This window comes from Crassostrea angulata, chromosome 8 (assembly GCF_025612915.1).
Source record: "Crassostrea angulata isolate pt1a10 chromosome 8, ASM2561291v2, whole genome shotgun sequence".
Lineage (NCBI taxonomy): Eukaryota > Metazoa > Mollusca > Bivalvia > Ostreida > Ostreidae > Magallana > Magallana angulata.
In genome coordinates, this window is record NC_069118.1 from 25765710 (window position 1) to 25784895 (window position 19186).

At 32.4% G+C, this 19186-nt stretch overlaps 2 protein-coding genes and 1 long non-coding RNA gene across 10 annotated transcripts in view; 2 read left to right on the forward strand and 1 right to left on the reverse strand.

Moving 5' to 3' along the window:
* Positions 1-1176, forward strand: part of LOC128157770 (uncharacterized) — a 21567-nt gene extending 20391 nt beyond the window's left edge. For 5 of the 6 annotated variants that reach the window (XM_052820391.1, XM_052820393.1, XM_052820392.1 and 2 more), the window contains 4 exons: positions 29-141; positions 284-423; positions 575-696; positions 841-1176. In XM_052820391.1, coding sequence (XP_052676351.1) covers positions 29-141; positions 284-423; positions 575-696; positions 841-909 — 444 coding nt within the window. In that variant the 3' untranslated portion in view covers positions 910-1176. Of the gene's footprint in view, positions 1-28; positions 142-283; positions 424-574; positions 735-840 lie in introns of all 6 variants that reach the window. The other variant, XM_052820395.1, reaches the window with a different exon arrangement.
* Positions 838-13716, reverse strand: LOC128157758 (uncharacterized). 3 transcript variants are annotated; one of them, XM_052820373.1, is made up of 12 exons: positions 13606-13716; positions 12535-12694; positions 12346-12420; positions 10963-11114; positions 10250-10320; positions 10024-10140; positions 7655-9158; positions 5736-6929; positions 3943-4083; positions 3332-3482; positions 2648-2749; positions 838-2326 (listed from the first exon to the last, which is right to left on the reverse strand). In XM_052820373.1, the coding sequence occupies exons 10-12, from the start codon at positions 3365-3367 to the stop codon at positions 1451-1453; spliced, it is 1014 nt and encodes a 337-aa protein (XP_052676333.1). In that variant the 5' UTR covers positions 3368-3482; positions 3943-4083; positions 5736-6929; positions 7655-9158; positions 10024-10140; positions 10250-10320; positions 10963-11114; positions 12346-12420; positions 12535-12694; positions 13606-13716; the 3' UTR covers positions 838-1450. The 3 variants fall into 3 exon arrangements, with proteins under 3 accessions (XP_052676333.1, XP_052676332.1, XP_052676331.1); XM_052820372.1 differs by having other exon boundaries at positions 10024-10151; XM_052820371.1 differs by lacking the exons at positions 5736-6929; positions 7655-9158; positions 10024-10140; ... (3 more) ...; positions 12535-12694; positions 13606-13716 and having other exon boundaries at positions 3943-4251.
* Positions 13717-18545: 4829 nt separating this feature from the next.
* On the forward strand, positions 18546-19135 carry LOC128157775 (uncharacterized). Its single transcript, XR_008239855.1, has 3 exons — positions 18546-18667; positions 18816-18887; positions 19030-19135. It is a non-coding gene; the product is annotated as an uncharacterized LOC128157775 (long non-coding RNA).
* Positions 19136-19186: the final 51 nt, after the last annotated feature.

Genomic DNA, 19186 nt, shown 5'->3' on the forward strand with positions numbered 1-19186 from the left:
AAGTTCATAAAATTATGATCAATTTTAGGTTGCACAGATGACCGCAGGACAGAGGAATAACCACCTCTGGGCATTGGTTAGAAAAAACCGTTTGACTGCATCCAACTTTGGAAAAGTGCTAGCTGCCATCAGACGAAACAGGTTAAAAATTATGTATTAAATATTTTTTTCTCTCAGCATACTCAAATGTTTAATGTTGATCATCCTGTGTATTGATGTGTATGTAATACATATGACTTTTTACTTTAGTAAATTTTGTACATGTAATGAATCATTCTTTCAGGTTCCCACCCTCATTGTTTAAACAAATTCTTGCCTCGTATGACCTATCTACAAAAGATGCTATTGTATGGGGAGTTAGCAATGAGTCAGTTGCCAAAGCAAAGTATTGCTCTTATGGAGATGCAGTTGTTGAAGACACAGGTAATATGCTACACCAGCATCATTTTTATTTGATGATTTATCTTGCGGTAATTTTTATACAAGTACTGCATAAATCACTAAATACACTAGCTGTTGGTATACATGTACTTTAAATAAAATAAAGCACTGTGTTTAACTTTTTTACACTTAGGTGTATGGTTGCATGAGAATGGTGTTTTAGGCGCAAGTCCTGATGGCCTCATTCGGCGGGCAGCAACCCACAACTATAACCACCAAGCAGCAGAGATGACTGATGTGCTAGAGGCAATGCAAGTGAGGCCTGAAATTTTTAATCAAAGAGTTTTGTTTAGGTATTTGTATTTTTATATTACCTGCATTTGATTTCATTTAAAAAAAAAAAACAATGTAAAAATGTTGAAATTTTGATAATAAGATATATATTTTTTGAATTGCTAGAGTACCAGGTTCATGATGGCAGACAGGTGTACAGGCTTAAAGAAAATCATATCTACTACGACCAAGTAAAGGGGCAGCTATACATCCTAAACAAATCAGCCTGTGATTTTGTTGTGTGGACAACTCGAGACATTGCCATTGTTAGGGTTCTCCAGGACGGCTTGTGGGGCCAGAACATTGAGAAACTTACCAACTTAAATTCTATTTTGCTCATTTGATCTTTGTTATTCAAAAATGACTGTCACAATATCTGAGTTCCTACCTTAAAACTGATAAATAAGCTTGTATCAGTTCAGCCAACTTTTTTCTTAAAATAAACAGACCTGGTACTCCTGACTTGACCCAATCAGTGTGGGTTTTTTTCAATGATAGTGTTATTTATCTTAGAAGATAAAAAAGCAAAGGTTTGTATTGTAAAGTTAAATCAACAAATGACAAAGAGAAAAAAATGTTGCTGTTACATTTCTTAATTTAATAAATTTTAAAATTAGATGACAAAAAATGTAAAAAAAAAAAACCCAATCTATTATGGTTTGAATCAGACTTGTTAAATAAAGAAAATTCATTAAGATTGCTGGGGGTATTTATAAACATTTAATAACATATAAATTCACTGATCAAAACTGTAATTATTTGCAATTTCTGCAATCATGGGATTTTGAAAGTTTACAAGCATAGCACATACTTGAAAAATCTTAGTACTAATGTAGCGGAATTGCTGAGGAATGTGTGACAGAATTTCAAAGTTTTTTATCCGCTCATTCACTCTCTCAACATGGATTCTTGACCGCGCTATCTTCCTGCAGACTTGGACTTCTGCTGGGGTGTACTGGCCTTTATCTTTAAGGAAGGGAGGGATGTTCAGATGAATACCCTGAGGGAGAATAGAATGGATCGTAAACCCTTTGTCTGCCAAAATCATGTCTCCTGGGGATAACTTGGCAAGCATGTTGCTATGCTTTACTATAGCAACATCTGAGGTGCTGCCAGGATATAGTTTGCTTACGTACACAACGGCTCCATTAGGAGCAACACCAGTAACAGACTTCACAGTATGTCTATTTTTGTAGGAACTGTAGGTCTGTGACTGGGCTGTCATGTCCTGACCGGGAACATCCTGTGTAACCTCAGTGGCGTCAATCACAAGGCGACAACAGTTAAAATCTCCAAAACTTGCTGGCATTGAAGCCTTGCACTTAAGAAGCGAAGGAATGTTATTTTCCATCATACCTTCAAAAAAAACTTCATGCAGAGCAAAGACATGGGTAATGATGATATTATGAATGGTTGCTTTGCTGGTACAAAAGCGTTCTGCAAGGTCAAGGAAGGGACAGTTCAGCTTAAGTTTCATTAATGTCATGAAAAGTTGGTCCGTCCTTGAAAATGCACTTGGAGTCCAACCATCCACGTATACCAAAGGAAATCGCTGTAAGGTTGAGTCGATGATCCTAAACATCTGCGGTTTCAATGAGGTGTACATCAACATCTACAAATTTATAATAGGTCACAACTTGATAATTGAAGCTGTTAAATGTTCTTGTAGAGAGTAAATTTAACTGTAGATTTAAAATCTATAATGTATTTTGGTACAAACATGATCAAAGAAATTTTAAATTCGCAAGAATTTTATTATCAAATCAGTCATTTCCTTCGGATTAGACATTCAGTTTTAATTTAGCAAAAAAAAAAAGGTTGAATTTGGCTTGACCAATGATTGACATATTCCAATTGCAATAGGTCATCCAAAGTAAATCAAGTAATATAAATATTGTCTTTAAAAATATGTAATTTATTTGATGTCTAATACCTTCTGCTCATTGTCAATGACATTTGCAACTGTTAAAGGGTGCTTCTGTGACTGTAGAGTTGCTATTTCTGTCTGCAAATATGCTATCTGCTTCTCCAGTTCCTACAATACAAACCATAATTGATGAATAAAATGATGACTACATGCTTCATTTTTAAAAAAAATTTGTTATACAATGTACCATTCATTATTTTGCTAGCACTGAATTTAAAATCCAATCTGCTTCTAAAGAATTTGGAATGGATGTACATGTGCCAATCCAACATCAATCAATATTAATTATTGTTTTGCCTCGGACTAGAATGTCGCGATGTCATTGGATGAAACGCGTCACGTGGCTGCCTTACAAATTTCTTTAAAAGGCAAGCGTCAAAATTTATAGGGCAACATGGCTGACGTACCGTTATTTGAACTGATTTTTTACACAAACGTTTGTTTACATATCAAACTTTAGGTCCTCGACAAAACAAAACACTTATTAGGTTTGATACTGACTGTTTAAAGAAATTTGTGGGGTCGGTAAAATCCATAGAAGGCTAGGCTTCGCCTCGCCTTCTATGGACTTTATCGACCCCACAAATTTCTTTAAACAGTCAGTAACAAACCTAATAAGTAATAATATAAATGTATTTTGTTAGATACACGAAGAAAAAAATTCCTTCTGATACATTTGATTTTTATCACCTTGATTTCTAATACTAGGGATGAATAAGACTGCATGTAATTATGCTCCTCATCAGCAACCTCATTTTCAACCACAGGCTCTGTGTCTGTAAGTATACTTTCATTTGTCTTGGGTTCTGCAGATTCACCAATCTCAGCTTGCCTGCACTGTCTAGAATACATAAAAATAGGATTAAACTTTAACAGTTAACAATTTCTTAAAAACAATATCTTCTACTCTACACAATAGTTTTGTCATTTAGTATTTTTTCTATCAGTTTTGAATGCACATTACATAAAAAAATATTGAAGAATACATTTTCACATTTTGACAAACAGCATTTAAATAAATGTACACCCTTGCATATATGTATGGCAACTTGGTATGTGTAATATCAAATGTACCAGCTCCCATTGTAACTTACTATGCTTAATTAACAGTAAAATATTTATATATTTCATCCATTATTTGTTATAATCATATTGTTTTAATGCATATGACCCCCAAGGGCCATTGATTGGTGAATATCAAAAGAGTAACTGTTTTTGTTAAACTCTTCAAACATTTAGCAGTATACTGAACAGTGAGCACTGTGGAAATGTTCCATATTTCACATAAATACATTAGTTACCGTGAAATTTTATTTGGATTTGGAAAGTCAAAATAAGTGCCCTGGTTCCAAGGAAACAATGTAGGACCATTTTCCTTCTTGCCGTCTTTAAAGTGACAGCTACAAATTCTGTCTGAAGAGTTGACTCTTCTGTCTTTCCTCCTATACATAAAATAGTTATTAGAATTGAACAAACAGTACAATTTTACTAACATGCAATTGCATATACTTCAAATCAATGATTACATTATTTATCAAATCTGTTAATCAGGTTTACTTGCAAAAAAGATTATAGATACTGTCATACAACTAAGTAAATAACAGCCTTTGAGATTTACAAACATGATAAGCTTTATGTGACGTCACAGTAAAGGTCACATAGTGTGCAGCTCCCCTGCACACCATGTGACCTTTACTGTGACGTCACATACTCTCAAAGTGAAAGTAACGCTTTGTCTGTCAACAAATGGTAATTCACATAGGTCTAATGCGTGTTTCTACACCATGCTACACACGGACGTGTAAGAATAATATTTTTTTCAAAAAGTTTAACTGCATTGTAACAAAGTGAAGAAAGTGTTTATGTATTGTTAATTACATGTACCAAATATTTATACGTAAGAGAAGATGTACATGTACCCCCCCCCCCCCCCCCACACACACACACACACACCGATCTCTCATCATGCACCCCATCCTCTCAACCTAAGCCTATGTTGGGTCGATCTCCCACTCTTCCACAATCACATAACTTTTTAATTATTTCTAAACATACAAGATTGGATCGATTGACAGAATACTAGCTAGCATAGGGAAATGTTGGTGATAAAAGTATCCAATTTTATATTAACCAGTCCAAAATGTGCATTGTGCTTGTAAATGTACCCCCTTTGCATATACATGTAAGCTAGCTGATGAAATGCATCAACTTATATATGGCCGGAGAAGGATAATAGAGAATAAAATTAACTTCCTTTAAAATAAATGCAGAGAAATAACTAATTGAAAGACAATGCATGGTCATATACATAAAATGTTTGGGAAAATGAATATACTAATAAATGTAGTAAGTATAGTTTAAAACAATTATTTTACAATGATACACTATTTTATCTGTCAAGTATATAGGTCTCCAGTCCCAAATATTTAGATTTTAAAATACATGTACCTGTATATATATTTTAAAAAAGAGGCCCAAAGCCTTATTTAACTGTTACCTGGGCATAAATGCAACCCTGCATGTTGAGGATTAATCAAATGGCATTTGATAAAGAATTGATAGTTGTGATACAATTAATATCCATGTATCTACGGGTGGGTCAGGAAAATTCAAACTTGTCAAAATAGGAAAGGCACTCCTCCTCCCCCAGAAAAAAAATATCTACAAGAATTGTGACCAAAGGATCATGAGTTTTATAAATTGTGTTATAGGCTCCATTCTCATCCTAACCTGTACTTAAAAGTGCACTATTAGATGTTAATGTTCAATATATGACAATATATGATAAGGCTTCCCCTCAAACAACTCAGTACCCCTGACTCCGTGGTCATGAATTTCAAAATTCCAGATGAATTCTATCCGTTCATCACAGGAATGCCTGCTAGTTTTTATACATGTACTTGGTAATGGAAGAAAGATTTTTTTAAAGAGTTAAACTTTATGACCAAAATGGCCCACCCGAAATAAGAGCCCTCAGGGATCATAAATACAATTTTGGTGTAGATCTCCCTGCTCATCCAATCCATGCAAAAAGTTTTAAAGAGAATTAAAAAGGAAGATTTTTAAAGAATAAATAAATACCGTACTCAATTACCTTATATTTTAACAAGAGATCCACTTTAAATTGAGCCAATCTTGCTTCATGATATGATACAAATCATACTATACATAATGTATCATACAATATTTGGTGGAAAACAGTTTTTGAAAAAGTTGGCGTGGATTTGAAATAGTGTATTCCTGTCAGAACATGACTATTCCTATACATATGTGCATGGCATAGTACTTGATTTAGTGGAAGCACACTCCGCCAAAAACGCTAAATAGAATATACAGCCAAAAGTAATATGGTTACAGTACTGTATAATATCATACAATACTATAGTATTGCATCATATGATACACAGTTGAATCAAATTATAAAACATGGAGTCATATCATTTGATACAATATTCTCTCATATCGTATGATACAATATCATATTGTACATGTATAATTTTTTTTACCATATCTTGTGATTGCTATTGTGATATTTACATGATTTGAATGAATAGAGTGATATTAATTATATCACAATGTATAAGATATTATGACATTAGCTTTACTTGTATTATATTATGATATTGATCATTAACTATAATTTGCATATAATGTTATCATATTGGTCATGTTGATAATACCATGTCTCAGTGAGTTTTGTAATCTTTGATTACCTATGTTTAAAATATCAAAACAAAAACATATATCCCTTATCAAAATGAAATCCATTGAAATTCCATTTTTCTACCATTTTTTTTCTGACCATTTTTCCCCCATTTCTTGAATTTACACCAGAAATGCTGTACAGAATCAATAGCATTTCTAACCATTTATTTTACCATTTTCATTTAAAACCATTGAAACACCATTTAAAACCCATTGAAACACCATTTTTCTGGGACAGTTAATATGCAAATTAACCATTTCCTAGCCATTTAAACATGAGAGAAAAAAATGAAAAGAAATGGCGTTTTAATAAATGCATTTAATATCCATTTTAAAACATTAAATTACACAATATAGAAATGATTCTTTATAAAAAGTTGGATCCTCCCAGGAAATGTTCAGAAACATGCTCAATACATACATTAAATCGTCTGTGCATTTAATCACTTGCTCACTAAAAAAGAGCTGTTGCCCTTTCTCCTATGAAAACACTTATTTCCAGTTTTGTTTTGAATGAGTTTAGTTTGGGACTTTGAGTTCAAGTTCTCCACATTCATTTTCGTTGTCCCTGCATGCTTGTACTCTGAAAGAAATGAAAAATGTTACAATATTGATGTAATACAAATTTTCTTTAAGTGTATATTCTATGTTTGCATTTAACTCTAGCTCCTTAATAGAATGAATTTTCAATGATGGTGTGAATTCATTTGGTGCCTCAAAAATATTCATCAACTTATAACTATATGTCAGATGTCTGTAACAATTTGTAAAATAGAAAATATATCATTTTAATATCCATGTATCAAGAAAAATTTTCAAGGAGGAAGGGGGATTGATTGATTATTATGTTGCCAGGGTAGTCCCAATGCAAATCAAAAAAAAAGAATAATAATAATGTTTTAAACGAATTTAATAAATTTCAGTTTTGCCAAAGTTCACCCCCCCCCCCCTCCTTGATCCGCGCAGGTATTTGATCTATATATCGGGACTTTTCGACCTGAGCCGGGATGGATCACTGATTTGACTTGTTTACTTCCATAAAATTAGACCTACATAAATAAATCCTACATCAATCAAAGTGTGATTTTAATAATTGATCTCGTTATAATGGTAATATGTTGTCATTCCGATGTTAAATACAAAAGCTTTGGATAACTAAGGTAAACAGGAAATACGATATATGATGCGCGCGCATTAGAAAATTCAAAAATTTAGGGGGGAAGAGGTCATCTTGAAAATAATAAAAGGTTTCATTTTAAATCATATACTGAAATATTTCTAAAGAAACAGTAAATATCTTAAACTTACTGCCAGATGAGAACACTTTGGCCTGCTCCAGATAATCCTGTAGGCTTATATGTCCACCATGCCATCGTCATATCAGAGTGGATGTCAGAAAAGAAACGGAATCATTATATCCTCTACTAAGAACACAATTCTCTGCCTTGGTCTGCCTTTGTCTGCACCAAAAAACACCAGAAAAATTGGATCTCCTCTTTCAAATAAATCGGCCATTATTGTTCCTTGGTCACTGTACAAGTGCTGCCATGCAAGTAACAGACGTGGCTTCAGTGGAAAGTTTCAGAGATAACGCTACCCCCTGCCGGGATGACTGAACCAGAGAGGAAACTTAAATGACCAACACTACGTCATAATGACCTTTGAATGGCTTACATCTTGCACTCAGATTCTGGAAGCATACTGCCAGTATCATGATGTACGACTCCACCACACAAAATATGTCGACGTTATTAATTGAATGCATACTCAACTGGCAATTGATAAATATTGCTTTAATTGTATTTTTAAATATATATGTATGTAATATATATATGCACAATAAACATGCTAAAGTTTTTTTTCTTCTGAATTTATGAGTTGTTTTATTGGTGTATGTTCCTTTAATTTCTTTCATTGCATGATCAAGGAAATACATGTAATTACAAGGAATTGATGGTTTGGGTATCAATTCTATGTATAGCTGTCAGTACGTATACAACACATACTAAACAGTAGATCAAGCTTCTTCAAATAACCATTTCAACGGGAAAAATGGTCTAGAAAAAAAATGGAAGGAAAATGGTGAACTTAGCAAAGGCAATTCAGTTTCAATGCCATTTTTTAAATAAATGATGAATCAATGGAAAGAAATGGCCATTTTAAAACATTTTTCTGTATGAATGGCTAATAAATGGTTTCAATAAATGGTTTGAGAAAGTAGACTCCAGAAAAAATGAAAATAAATGGTCAATAAATGGAAAATCAGAGAAAAATGGATTAGAAATGGTAAATAAATGGAAAATTGACCATTTCTTTTGGCTAAGATGTCTGTCATCAATTAATATTTAATTTACAAATTTGAACATGCATTAGAATACAAAAAATGTAAAAGACTTTCAACTGAAATAGCCATATATATGCCGAGTTGGCCATGGGGGATGAAGATAATTAGTGTCATGACTTAAGGTATACTGCAGGGCGTAGAAAATAATATTATGTTTAACACAGTGAAAGGGTAACTGTGAATTCCAGTCCCACATATGGAAGGGTGGTAGAGATCAACCATAGATGAACATGACTTGTAGAGGATGGTAGCGACTTTAGCCAGTGCACAACTCCATTGCTGCCTCATTCCTATTTCCTCTTCTATTCTAAACATGATGTTAGCTTAGTGGATTTTTGGCTAGGTAATGCATGCAGCACATCTCCCGATATGGAGGAACCTACTGGAGATTATGTTTCAGTGTTTTTTTCCTTGTCAGAACTAACTGTTACTTCTATTTTTTCATTTTCATCTTCTCTGGAGAAGGTCCTAAAAATTCATGACAAAAATCTTGAAATTGAATATCATTCACATGAAACATGCATCCAAGCCCATTTTTTTTCTTTTTTAACACACACTAAGAACAGTTACACTAATAATGTTAATTATCACATGTTCAGCTCAATATGTTTTGGATAACACTCATCATGAGTCATGTAACAAATTTATTATTTTACACTATGTATTCTTACCCAACATGACGTCATAATTAAACATACTGTAGGTTTAAGTTGGATAATTGACAAAGAATGAAGAAGTATCAAAATATAACAGCTGAAAGAGTAGAGTACCGTAAATCTGAGTTATAAATCTGAAGCATTTAATGCTGTTTTATATATATTTTTTTTATAAATTCATAAGATTACGTTTGATAAATGAAAGTTTTGATGTTTGTTAAGCTTGGAACTTTTTCAACCTGCATAAAGTAGTTGATGTTTCTAAAAGATTGGAGTTTAACAAAAGATGTGGTATGACGTGATAAAAAGAATATCTCATGATTTGCAATGGTACATGTATATAATTTTTATACAATTCATTCTGTGTATTCTATCTACTTGCCAAGGCTTGAGGATAATAAACACACAACTTGATGGATAAAATTCATACAACCCATACAACATCTCTAATTATAAGAGATCCTATGTATATACGATAAAATCACAAAGACGAAAAACTTGACGTCATAAAATTAAACCACACAGATTATAACCTTAATATTCAATAATTAATTCCACACAAAATAGAGCTACAGGACAGGGTGGTCTAAGTTTCTAAACTTGTGCCCAATCCCAGTTGTGATTTTTACAATAAAAATATGTTCAAATCAAATCAGAGCTAGAGTAAAGAAGCTTACCTGAGGCAGATAAGGAGGAGTAATGTTAGCTTCCTTCGAGATTTCCAAAGGATGTACTCCATGCTCCACTCTTACAAAACTAAATTTCATTCACATTTGAGGTCTTCTGCAGTATATCTACATACAACCTGCAAAAGTTAGCCATCATTGAGTTGATTTTAATTGTAATATTAAAATCTTGCATCTGGCAATGCAAAAGTGCATAAGATTAATACATTACACGTACCGGAAATTCTGGGGGGTTCCTTGGTGGACTAAATGGTCATGGCCATCTTCTGTATTCTGTCTTCAAGAGTTCTGTATAAATAGGAAAATACTTAAATTTAGAAGCCAAACAATAGTTCAATCAATCATACCTTAAAATTTAAGGTACTGGTAGATCTGATGGAAAATGTTTTGACCACCCAGCCTGCTCACTACACCTTAAAACAGTTTCTCAAATCAGCAGAAAATTACTTTATATATTATGACAGATAGCATGATGGCTAAGTGGCATGTAAATATAATAGGTGAAAAAATGTGCAATTTAGGATATAAATAATATTTCAAAATTTAATTCAGTAAAGATGAACAAAAGCCTCATTTTAACAAAACATTCCAATCGCCATCTTATGACGTGGTGTTGTAACAAGTATAAGTCAAGGTGTAGTGGATTTCCGGTACCTTAATTGTAATAAATCTGCATTATATTAATTGATCAAAGTTTTTATCAAAATTATTGCAATGGAGCAGATACTAAAATTGAAGTTTAGGCAATAAAAAATGCTTCACTTTATTGATTCACAATGCATGTAAGTTTCTGAGTTTTCAAACACTCTTCATTATTATTAATATTGATATCATAATTATGAAAAGACAAATTTGAAAAATATTCATTTCAATCTTTACTCTCTCTAAGATATCTCTTTGAACAACTATGGCCTAGTTAAAAATAGTTACCCATCAATGAGGAGTTGATGAAATCTGGAAAGTTTATTACAGACACTAGGACACATTTTTTTCATTCATCATCAGATAAGTGGGTCTATCAAAGCAATGGATGAAAGAACAGGGTCTGGCTCATGTGGGTATTTCAATTTCTTCATACTGCGCTGTAACAAGCAGATGTATAAACTTTAGTATACATGTACACTGTATATATAATTATACTGATATATTTATTAGACATCCATATACATGTAAATACATTTTATGTCAATCTAAAACTGACTACATTACACAAATACTAAAAAGAAAAAGACATTAATTGCCTAGTACATTGTTTACACCGACAAGATACATATTACATTGTCCAGAAACTGTTAACATTGTCCAGTTAGCGAATACTAAATAAATATTATCTAGATACAATGTAGTGATTACATTAACCAGATATAGATTACACTGACCATACATACTGATTACAGTAAACAAATACTGATAACAGTGACCTGAGAAACTGATTACATTGACCAGACGCAAGTCTCTGAATAACATAGGAGCCAGTCCAGGGGTCAATCACTTTAAAAATTACAATTACGTTGGAATTCTTTTCATTACAATTATCATTACCAATACTTTCATATACAAAAGTAATAAATAACAATTATTTTTCTAAACAATAAAGTAATGAATTACATTAAACATTGCAAAAAAAGATACAATGACAATTTTTCATAACTATTCATGGCATTTTTATGGAAGTAATGCATTACATTACAATTACTTGTAACTGAGAAATGGTTGCATTACACATTACTTTCGAAAAATGTAATGATTACAATGCATTACCATTGCACATCACCCCAGTTCTGATAGGAGCAGTGTGAATAAGACTAAAGAATTCATAGTAATTCCTAATGTATTGAGTATATATTACATGCATTATCAAACAGCACAAGTTCTTTTTTAACACTTCACAAAAAATAGATACAGTTACAATTAGGTTTCCTCTGAATTACAGTACATCAATTTCTTTTAGTGTCATATAGTGTGACTGTGTGCTGCACATTACAAATTTTAACATTTATGATATGCATGAATATAATTCAATATCTTGAACCTACTGCATGATGTAATAACTTGAAATTTACAAAGCATGTGAGTGATCATAATAGGTAAGTAGTTATAGCTATGTCACTGTCTGGATCAAGTGAGAGCTGCTCATTAACTGAAACAAATGAGACACAAATGGATATCGTGTAAAACCTAACAAGTTGAATCAAGATACATGTTAATAACGTTAAGAGAATGTCAATGACTAATTGTAATAATGAGAATCTCTTTAAAACACAAAATTACAATAACATACTGAAGCTCTAGAGAAGTCTCCATGTGGATTACCTGATTGTTTTGTTCTGCCTAGTAAGGTGTATAGAAAGGTAACTTTATCACCAAATAGATGAAAACACAGGGTTCCTGAAAAACAAATAGAAATCTTTCAATCAGCATTGAACAAGAATCACGTCTTCCACCTCATCTATTTTGCATGTCTGAGAACACCAAGAATTTAGCAAGAACAAAATGCTATACCACTATTAAGTCAGCAGTCCCACCACTCAAATGGAAGACACTACATATGATATTGTGTAGGTCACATTTAGGGAGTGCAGAAGGATTTATATTCAGATTATATCCACTGGTTGACTAGGGTGCTTATAAAGAATCACCCCAGCTGGCTGACCGGAGGATTCTGAAACAATAAAAGCATGCTTTAATCAATGTAGAATTATTATAGCAGCTGTAAAAGCTAGGGCACACGGCCCAATACTGTACAGCATGTAATAAATACTTGTCTCAGCACTGAAGAGAATCAAAGCTTATAAAAAATTTTAAAATATCAATCTTACAGAAGAATATACTGTACTTGTAATGCACTTGTAACATTTTACATTGAAGATTGATTTTATCACAGATTTTTTATTTCAATCGGCAAGTCAAAACTCTATTTTCACTAATTAAGATCACTTTATTTGTAAATTAGCATAATGAATGACAATAAAGACAAGACATCAGTGAGATAGATCATAGGTACACGGTACAGCCCACACACATGGATAACATATAGGTCCTGTGAACATTTACATTACTAAATTTGCTTAATTAATTTATCTATAGATGTCCACGACTGGAAAGATCTACATTGTAGGTCATAAGGCCCTATTAAGTAACTGTCATTAGGCCCCTGTTACGACATAAGGCTCCATGTATTTATTACTATTTACTACATTATACTAGACCACTGATGGCGGCATTCATTTATAGGCTCATGCAAAGATTAATTCACTATTCAGGGTCTATGATAATTATATAGCATAAGAATTTGACACAATCTGAGTAACAACAAAAAGAAGGTGCATTATATACCTCTTTTTACATACCCCCTTTTTATTGATGACAGATTGAGCCAAATCCCAATGATGGTTAGGACCTGTATATCTGCTCAACTTAAATAATTATCTATATTTACAATACATGTACTTTCTATGACATACACATATCATAAAATTTATTAAGATAACATTATTTCTTTAAACACAAGAAATATTTGAGCATATTTAATCCATAAAAGACAATAAAATATTTTTTTAAAATCGTACATACCTCGCTGAATCCTTCCTGAGCGTCTAACTTCGTCTAACTTGTTATGCTGAGATAAAGTGAAAGCGGAAGTTCGATTGCGCATGCGCAACTGGGTAGCAGGGAGCTGCCGAAAGCTGAATTCATTATGACGTTGCATGATTTGTGACGTCACAGTTGCTTCTCATTTATAATATTTATTCGTTTGGTGAGATATCGGCGCTTCTGATAGGTCGAAAAATTTCTTTGAATGATCTTATTTAACGCTATTTATAAAACCAAAATAAACACTGTCAACAAAGTGTAAAGTTGTGTCTTTATTCAGTAGTGTGTATCGGGTGAATCTAGAATGGTGAATCGATCTAGAGTGGGTTTCCCATCGACACTGTAATTTCAACTTTGAGGTGAAAATAAGCAATTAGAAGACCGATGTAACCGTTTTCTAGGAATAGTGTCTTCTCAGGCCTTTCCGGCATGTTCGGAAAACATTTCCGAAGTTATTTTCCGAGATTAAAGCTGACATGAATTCATAAATATGCATTATTTTCCATTTATCATAATATCCGAATACCGCCATATTAGTTGTCGATTTCTATTGTTAAGCTTAGAGCTACAGACCCCCTATATACATGTAAGGCCGGTGTAACGAAGAATTTTGACCCGGGTTCAAAATTGACCCGGGGGTCATTTTTCCACGTTGAATATTGAGACCAAAGGTGTTGAATAAAGACCCTAATCCGTTGAAAATTGACCCGCATCGTGGAACCGGTTCAAAATTCAACAGCAAAGAAGCACAAATTAACGAATCAATATCATAACTTGAGTTTATTTAATTAAAAATTATCAATTTTTATATATTTATTCTTTAGATTTACATGTTTCAACGGGGGGGGGGGGGGGGATTAAAATGAGACTTGAATAATTATTTTTTGAATTTACATAGTATCCCTTTAAATATGTACATGTAATAACTATTTTATTCATAATAAACTTATCGCGTATAATTGATGTTTTGTGTGATATCTATATATTTTTAAAGAAATATATGTTTTTTAACAGTACAATACGTCATATTATTTAATTTTGGTTTTACGTTCACCCAGTAAATTGAAACTTTGTTCATTGTAAATTTTCTGAGTGGGTGTAAATAAAAAAAATTACAGTATGTCATATTGAGATTTTTGTGTTTGCACCCACTCAGTTTGTTAAAACTGTGACCATCTGAATTTTGTATTCACACCCATCCAGCAAATAACAGTTTACAAAATGATGATATGCTAACATGATTGTACTCTTTCATGAACAATGCTGTAGTAACTATATCTTGAAGCCGATTTTTTGGTGTTTTATTTGTTCCGTTAGAATAACTTCTGATGTAACTAAATATCATCAAATCGTTAATTTTTCTAGGCATTAACAATTCTGCTTCATGGAATCTGTAGCAAGTTAGCAACCTAATTTTTGTACAGGATGACAATAGAATTTTGCTTTAAAGTTTCTAAATTGCTTTGATCACAAAAATTTATCATAAATTTACTAACAGTAATTTTTTTTCGTCATAAATTGGTAAATTGCATTTTTTGAATAGAAATAAGTAGTAGATGATAATACAGCAGAGTTGGAGTAGATGATTGACCTTCCTATCACAGCCACCTACATTATTAATTTAATTTAAACGTGTTAAATGTGTATATAATGTGTATATAAGACATGAGGTACTTGAATATTAAATAATTATCTGAATATTTATCATATATGATTGTATGACATATTGTTGGTAGACATGTTCACTCACACCTATATTAACAAACATATCACCTTCATTTATACCTGCAGAGATACAAACATAAAAATGAGATTTTCATGATCCAGCCCATTTGAAAAGAAGAGTAAATAAAAGGGAACTATATATTAAGTAAATATACATGTATAATACTCAAATAGGTTTAAACAGTGTACCTTAAGAGAATCAAAAACGCTTTGGAGATCTAATATAAATATAAACATGGGAAACAATTTTACAATTTTATCTATATGAAAAATCAGAACTACCATAAAGTATATAGTTCATATAAAATGGTACACTAATGTCAATAAGTTGTTTAAAAAGTTCGTCTCTTTGTTGAGTGTATCTTGGATATCCAGGGGAAAAATCCCATTTCCTTCAGATTCAGACCCACAGTATAAACATCGACTCACATCAGATAAAAAAATCCTTAAATAAGTAAGCTTTACTAGCTTTATTCCGTAATTGACGTAAAATAATATTTCCTATTGTCTTAACTGAGAGGCTTGTAAGCTCTAGGTATATTTTGTTTTTTAAGTTTTGACTTAAAAGAAAGATAAAGTTGATGAAATTTTCTTTTCTGCATGAAGATTATTCCATAATTTACATGTAGACGAAGCAAAGCTATTGTAATAAGTATATAGTGGTAGATAGTAAAAAAACTAATTTGATCTATGATTATATGCATGTTCAGTAAGAAAATATGATTGAATTCAATCTAACATATCTTGTGGTGCTAAACCATTTATATTCTTGTAGAATATAATTAGTTTATGGTTATCCCTTCGAGATTGCAAGGTTTCCAAATTAAGCTCACCATATAAAATTATTTTAGAAGAATTAACTCTGATCCCTGTCACTGTCCTGGTTGCTTCAATTTGTACATGTTTAAGCAATTCGGATTTTTCCTTGATACAGCTGCTCCAAACAACATATCTATCAGTTGTATACTTTTTGCATACCTTTTCATGTATATACCATTAATATAATTAGATCAACCATCCTCCGACTGTATATTTAGATGCAAACCTACTTTTTTTTTAGATTGATAACATTTTTGCTGTAGAGGGTATATGTTGTTAATTTTGAGAGAATATATTACGTCAGTTGCCTGTGTTTCTAATTTACAGGTAAATAATAGAATTGAAAACTCAAAATAATAGAAATAAATTGCATTTTTAAGAAGAACTATGACTGCATATGCAGAAAATTGGATGGTGCTTCAATAAAGTTAATCAGACAAGTTTATGAAAAATTATTTTTAAGTCGTAAAAAATTAAAAACATGTGTAAATATGTATATGCTGTATATATACGTATAAAAAACCCAGTATATATGAAAAGGGATAAAAATATGACAACCATTCATTTATTATTTTGTCAGGGAAATATTCTGACTTCTTCAAATTAAGCATAGGTATCTGACATTATATCCTTTTGTCTTGATATAAATATATATACCCTTTACCCAATAAAGCAGTATAGAGGTTATATATTTTCAATTATTAGAAAAATATACAACGTCAGGTGCCTGTCGAATAGAGCTCTGTTGAATTGCCTTAAAAGCGACGATAACGGGCAATATGTTTGTTAGATACCGGTATATTTATCAGATATTGTGACAAGTTTAAACTTAAAATTCTGTCACATGAGGGAATGAAAACCATGTCATCTATGTCAAAAAGTATTCTAGCCCTACTCGCCTGCTCAATTCCGAAGCAAACAGTCATCTTCTTAGCTTTATTTACATAGTATTGTAATAATAAATGGATATCATATTTTCAATCTAAAAACTAAATGATTAATTGGACATATCAGCCTAAAAGAAATTAGCCACGTCCGCATATGTATCGGACTGTATGTACATTTTAAAACTGAAACTTTCAAATATGTGCATGATTGTACATTTAAACCGTGTAGAGTAATTTCAAGTTCAGATCAAAACTCTGAGGTTTGGGTCAATTCTCAACAGGATCAATTTTCAACGGGTCGAGGTCATCAGAGTTTAGAAAAATCTTTCTCATACCGTTGAAAAATGACCCCGGGTATAAATTTCACGATTTTGGTCTCAATTTTCAACGTTGAAAAATGACCCCCCGGGTCAATATTCAACGTTGAAAAATGACCCCCGGGTCAATTTTCAACCCGGGTCAATATTCTTCGTTACACCGCCATGGTCTTCAAAATGATGCATACGTTATGCACTCTGTAAGAGCGAAACTCGTGTTCGAAGTGCATGCGAAGCAAGATACGGTGCCAGATAATACGTATACATTGGAAATTCTTTTAAAGAATAATCACATTTTATGTTTCATTTAATGTGATTTCCTTTATTCTATTCTTACAAACATTTTACTACAATGTGTTGTTCGCTCATTTAGAGGTCCGTGCATCTCTCTCTCTCTCTCTCTCTCTCTCTCTCTCTCTCTCTCTCTCTCTCAAAATTCTTTGATGTTAGTTGATTATTGTCAAAATATCACTTAGATGCAAGGTATGTGTAATTTTTGCTGCGCTCGCCAGAACGGTAGCATCATAAAACTTTTCAATTTTAGAAATGACTTGGCATAAAAAACACTGTTATACTTTTTGGCATTTATGTAGAGGTTAAACAACCAAACACAAAACTTCAGATTATCTGTAGATGGTTAAAACGAAATTGACATGGTACAATTTATAAACAGAAGTATTCCAAGAATGTCCTAGAATGTGGATTCGAGCATGCGTATTCCAGTAAAAAGGACTAACGTACGGTAGTTGCTATTATAGCGCTCGAGAGCGCTAGCAAACACTTTTTCATCAATGCGCGTAGCGACGTTTTCCGGTGAAGTTTTCCTTTGATACGTCGATCAATAAAAATTATTAAATTTATTTCTTAAATCAAATCAACCCTTTCTGAATTTGATATCGGATACGTAAATAAAAAAAATAATTAAAAAAAAATATCATCGAAATAATTCAAACTTCCGCCAGAGTTCCTTTGTACCAAACCAAGTCTCTGTGTGCGGAGAGACAGAGGACTATGGGTTTGCGAAATGATTCAGAAGCAACTGTGACGTCACAGATTATGCAACGTCATAATATCTTCACAGCTGTAAATTTAAAAAAAAAAGCATCTACATGATTCAGAAGCAATTGTGACGTCATGATTCATAAGTCATAATACCCTCCAGCTATTTCTGAGTAAAGGTGTTGCTTGCCTCCCAGGAATATTCTTCGGAAAATTTTCAGTTTTCAATTATTCCTAAAGCGGAATATTTTATCCATTGTTCATGAAGAAGTTTACCAGGAAGTCAAGAATTCTGTAAGTATAGATGTAATTCTGAATATCTGAAAATTAATTTTATTATTTTTAAAAATGTAAATGTCTCCTTTCACACAATTCTTGTCATGTTTCACGGGTTGATTTATAATTCAATGAAATATCCAATTGTTTCCCTTCTCATTGATAGATACTAAAATGATAGGATTCACGATCTTCGTTATGGCGGTGTTTGAAGGATTCAAGTGGCTGAGAAAAGACGGTAAATATTTACCATATATGTACATAAATATCAATAGCATTAATATATACATGCATTGTTGTGTATAATTTTTTTTCAGTGCTACTAAGATGAAATTGTCTGAAAACAATGAATAATGCATTTTGTATTCATATCATTTCAGATGGAGCGGATATGGACCGCGAGATCTCTGAACAGATTGATGCAATGCTAGAGAGCATTCAGAGATCTTTGTAAAAATGTTGAAATAAAACATTTGACCGATCCCATTTTGGTCTTTGTGTTTGATTTGGTTTTATCTCGTGTTTTGTACAGTCAAG

Excerpts from the sequence above, each read along its gene's own strand:
- LOC128157758 (XM_052820371.1), bottom strand. The coding sequence starts at position 4,136 with ATGTTAGTAAAATTGTACTGTTTGTTCAATTCTAATAACTATTTTATG. Across the intron at positions 3,483-3,942 it reads AATCCAAATAAAATTTCACG|ACAGTGCAGGCAAGCTGAGA; the intron begins GTAACTAATGTA and ends TATGTATTCTAG. Across the intron at positions 2,327-2,647 it reads TCATTGACAATGAGCAGAAG|ATGTTGATGTACACCTCATT; the intron begins GTATTAGACATC and ends ATAAATTTGTAG.